This window comes from Rhincodon typus, chromosome 12 (assembly GCF_021869965.1).
Source record: "Rhincodon typus isolate 14 chromosome 12, sRhiTyp1.1, whole genome shotgun sequence".
NCBI classification, from domain to species: domain Eukaryota; kingdom Metazoa; phylum Chordata; class Chondrichthyes; order Orectolobiformes; family Rhincodontidae; genus Rhincodon; species Rhincodon typus.
In genome coordinates this window covers 45,058,352-45,063,166 of record NC_063343.1, presented here as the reverse complement: position 1 = coordinate 45,063,166, position 4,815 = coordinate 45,058,352, and the positions used below count along the sequence as shown (strand labels likewise).

General features: G+C 40.5%; 1 protein-coding gene across 1 annotated transcript in view; it reads left to right on the top strand.

Moving 5' to 3' along the window:
* The window catches only part of LOC109928314 (transcription factor 7-like 2), a 171,518-nt gene extending 169,275 nt beyond the window's left edge, over window positions 1-2,243 (top strand). The window contains exon 6 of the mRNA XM_048603526.1: window positions 2,153-2,243. Coding sequence (XP_048459483.1) covers window positions 2,153-2,243 — 91 coding nt within the window. The remainder of the gene's footprint in view (window positions 1-2,152) is intronic.
* Window positions 2,244-4,815: the final 2,572 nt, after the last annotated feature.

The following is a 4,815-nucleotide window of genomic DNA, read 5'->3' as shown; positions in this document are numbered from 1 at the left end:
CTCCATATAAGTGCTCCTGTTCTGCTTTGCACAATTCCATGTTGCTGCAGTGTGTTGTGGCCCCTTTGAACAATCTCCTGATGCATCCATAAACCATAAATGGAACTGCATCAGGGCATTATTCAAACAAGCCACAACACACTACAGCAACATGGAATTGTGCAAAGCAGAACAGGAGCACTTATATGGAGTTTTTAAAAAGAATGGATACCCAAAAAGCACAACCCGCTGATACCTCCGTGACAGACCACAACAAGAAGACACAACATGGCCAGACAAACTAGTCACCCTACCGTACATCAGAGCCATATCAGAGATGGCCATAAGACCACTCAGACCCATGGGCATCAGGGTAGCACACAAACCAACAACCACCCTACGACATCTACTGACGAACATAAAGGATCTCATACCCAACACCAATAAAATTAACATAATATACAACGTACCATGAAAAGAATGTGAGAAACATTACGTAGGCCAAATTGGAAGAAAACTGACAATGAAGATACACAAACACCAACTAGCCACCAAGAGACATGACCAATTCTCACTGGTCTCACTATACACGGACAAAGAAGGACACGAATTCAACTGGGACAACACATCCATAACAGCACGAGCTGAACAGAGACATGCCAGGGAATTCCTGGAGACCTGGCATTCCAACCGGAACTCCATCAACAAACACATTGAACTGGACCCAATATACAAACCAATGAGAAACATAACCGGAAGTGATGCCAACCTCAGCAGCAAACCGAGGCATATAAATAACAAGTGGGACAGAACACCAACGCTTCAGCAGAGGCGCACTGACAATGTTACCCAGCAGAGTGACAAAATGTCTGCAACCAAACCCACCGGCTCAGCGAGCGTGTCTACAACCTCATCCACAACCCGAGCTACAAATCTTCTCAAAAGCTTTATGCCGCTAAGAAGTTATACAATAAGATATTGTTAGATGGCAAGATCACACCCTGTAGAAAGACAACTGGCCTTATCTGGTCCCGCCTCTGTTGAGCGTAGCTAGTTTCATTAACTCATCACATATCAGAGAAACTTCAGATATTATTTTATATCCAAACATGGAGAAATGCTCTTTGGAAATGTAAATCCTAACTGGAGGCTGCCCTCCCCAAAAAGAATACATATCTGAAAATATTGCACACACATTAAATTATTAATGCTTCAGATTTGTGCATATTGATACTCATCATTTGCCAGAGCTCCCAATTTAATAACTTAATTCCATACTTAATTCAATGGTGACTGAAAAAAACCCCCAGGCATTCCACTGTTAAATGACTATTAATTAGAAAATTATTCAGGTATTACTAACTGTTTCCCACCAACTGGCTGTTTACCAATCTATTTTTATGATTTTGCATCTATCCTATGGTGTCATAATTTAAATCAGTCCAAGATGTATTGTTCTCACTTTTTCCTGTTGTTGACCACTTAAGTAAACTATCTGAGGTACTAAACCAGGAGAGCTGAGCATTTGATCTTCAATTCCTACTGAGTTGAATGACTTCTGAATGCCATTGTGATAAGGAGAGGAAATTGCCAAATAAGTCACTTCTTGTTTTGAAGTGTGCTCATATAGATGGTGGATGAAAACAATAATTGTGTCTGATACTGCAAGATTGAATCATCTGATGTCATTCACTATTTGTTGGATACCAGAAGTGGTGGCATCAATGGGTTCACACCGTCATCGGGCACTGTCTTCAGTACAGGATGGAATAAAGAGAAGCTAAAAATAAAACAGAGAGAAGATTTGCATCACACACACTGTAGGCTGAACTGAAATCCAGTGTCCAGAGGTGAAAGCGGAGCAGTTCACTAAACAAGCAAATTCCCTAATTTGATTTCTGAAGAAGGGTCCCGACCTGAAATGTCAGCTTTCCTGCATCTCTGATGCTGCCTGGCCTGCTGTGTTCCTCCAGCGCCACACTTTGTTATCTCAAATTCCCTAATTTCGAGTTTTTACATCCCAGTTTCTTCAAATCTATCAGGAAACAAAGCAGTAATACTTTTTTACAGTATAGGTACATACATTGATGAAGTGCAGTCTGTCTTTGTTAAGCTCATAGGTAAAGGCTGTAAAGCCTAGAAGCTGATAGATCCTTTTTTCCCCTGATCCCAGGCAAGGTCAGCCTGTCTATCCAATTACATCATGTGGATTTAGACAACCTTATTCTTCACCGCTTCCACCAAGCACTTCCATATCCAGGTAGGTATGGGCTGTGTGAGACTAGCTAGCAGCAAGGCCAGTCTCATAGCTTGCAGCTTCTGCCAAGATATGTCCAGTAGGCACTGTGACAACGGTTGGTGATTTGATTCTCGGGATAGAACTAGCAATATGCTGAACCTGGGTCTCAGTTCCAATCAGCACTCATCTGCTTGTATTTGCTGTGTCTCAGTGGCTGCGCTCTGGTGAGTACTGAGTCCCAGGTATTGCTTTCCATGTGCCCTCACTGTCTATTAACAGGATCATTCTCCAGTACTGTGGCATCAGAGTATTCTGCCTTTTGTTATTTGAAAACAAGCTTCAAAACCTTGAAAAATGCTATTGATTCCGAATTAAATGCTAATGTCCACTTGTCGTTATGTTGCATGTGATTCTTCCTGAATAACGTGTACCTGATGATGTCGAGCCTGTTGTGTGTGAATGTGTGTTCATAACTACACAACATTGATGACTCATTGCTGGAGAACGACCCTATGAATGTCATACTGTAATCATGTGTTTACAAAATGAGATGCACTGCACAGTGAAGCCTGGTTGAATAGTTTCGGTTCCCAGCTCTACTTATCTCCCCAGCCATGCTCGTTTATGAACCAAGTAAAGGGTGGTAGTAATGAGAGAAGGGGTAAAACAATCCTGACCATTTCTGAGGTTATCATTAGTGCAGTGCCTGAGCAGTGATGAGGAGACATAGTAATAATTGCCCTGATAAAAATAGTTTATTGCAACACTGTTTCATTACATATATAGGTTAAAGGAAATCCTTCCAATTTGAAGGGAATGTAGGTCTGAGAAATGGCGCAGCAATCTAGTAACCATAATCTCCAACCAGCACTCTCATTGAGCACGGCTGCTGATTGGGAGTGTGGGTCTTGTGAATTCACCCCTGAATATATTGCTGTGTTCTCACACATGAAGGTAATTCAGTTTAAAAATAAGCTTACCAAAGGGAAAAGCATCTCATGTTAGTTGTCAAATCTCTGATGAGATGATGGAACCTCATTAAGAAAAAATGATTACGTTTGTTGTCTCTGTCAGGACTCCTTAAGAAGAAGATTTAACAGAATTCTTTTGCTAAAAACCACTCATTGTTTAGAACTGAGTTGTCTGGAACTGAAAAGAGCCCCGTATAAGCTATGTTGGCCAAGCTGTAACATAGCAGCGATAGTAAATTATATTTGTTCTGAATGTAGTCAGGCTAAGGGTGGGAAAAATTAGCTAAGAGACACATAGTTGATTATTGTGCAGTACTGCTGAAAAAAACATACACAATTTCCTCATGGATATGTCATTATTTGGATTACATTCGCATCCGTCATGATAGCCTTGCTTACTGGTGCTTACATCTGAGGTGGCACAGTGGCTCAGTGGTTATCACTGCTGCCTCACAGTGCTAGGGACTTGGGTTCAATTCCACCCTTGTGTGACTGTGTGAAGTTTGCACATTCTCCCCAGAGCTTGCTCTGGTTTCCTCCCACAGTCCAAAGATGTGCAGGTTAGGTGAATTGGCCATGCTAAATTGCCCAGGGATATTTGGGTTAGACAAGGAGTGGGTCTGGGTGGGGTGGTCTTTGGAGGGGCAGTGAGGATGTGTAGGGCTGAATGGCCTGTTTCCACACTGTAGGGATTCTATGTTTAAAAAGAGTTACAATGATAACAATGTGCTAACTCTTGAGGAACATATCCCAAAATGTGCTAGCTCCCTTGGGAGAGGGAAGAAATTTGGAAAGACAAACTAGATTTACATTTTCTTCCACTACAAAGTAATTTTTCTTTAAATGTTGTCCTTTAGGTTATTTTGATAAAATACCATTACATCAAAGAATACTCACTTCTCTAAGAGTTGCCTTTGATTTTCAAGTATAATTGAAGCAATGCAAAAGCCGAATACTTCAGAAGCTGGTATCCAAAATAAAATAAAACCATCTGTTGGGAGAAAAACAGAGTTAACATTTCAAATGGCTATGATAGATGTCCATGACTGACTTTCATTTTGTATCAGAAATGAGGAAAGTTAGAGGTGTAATCGGTTTTAAGCAAGCACAATGACAGGGAAAGAGGGGAGCGGGGAAAAAGAACAAAAGGTTTGTGACAGGCTGGAAGACCAGAGAGATCAACTGATGAAGAAGGCATTATCAAGGCTTTCCATGGCTTAAAAATAACTAATATTTATCATGAAATGGGACTCCTCTCTGATTATTTAATTATCATCTAAGTTTTCACCAGGATTCACTGTAATTTTCCTTATTGCTTTGTTTTTTTAAGACATATCCTCTGTGCTTTTGTCTGTGATTCTTAACATTATGGTTTAGGGAGTGTCTATCAATAATTAAGTCTTTTTAGACCATGAGCAAATCACTTAGCCACAATTGAATGTACACGTGTGGCTGCGATGAATGTCTACCACTGAATTTCATTTCTGAATTCGATTACAATTGGAACAATGTCAACATATCAGCTTCCGGTGAGCTGTGATTACCACTCTATTACGTCATAAAGTGACCCTGGTTTGATTATTCTTCTTGATAAACAGATCTGAATCAAAATTTATGAATTGTTGA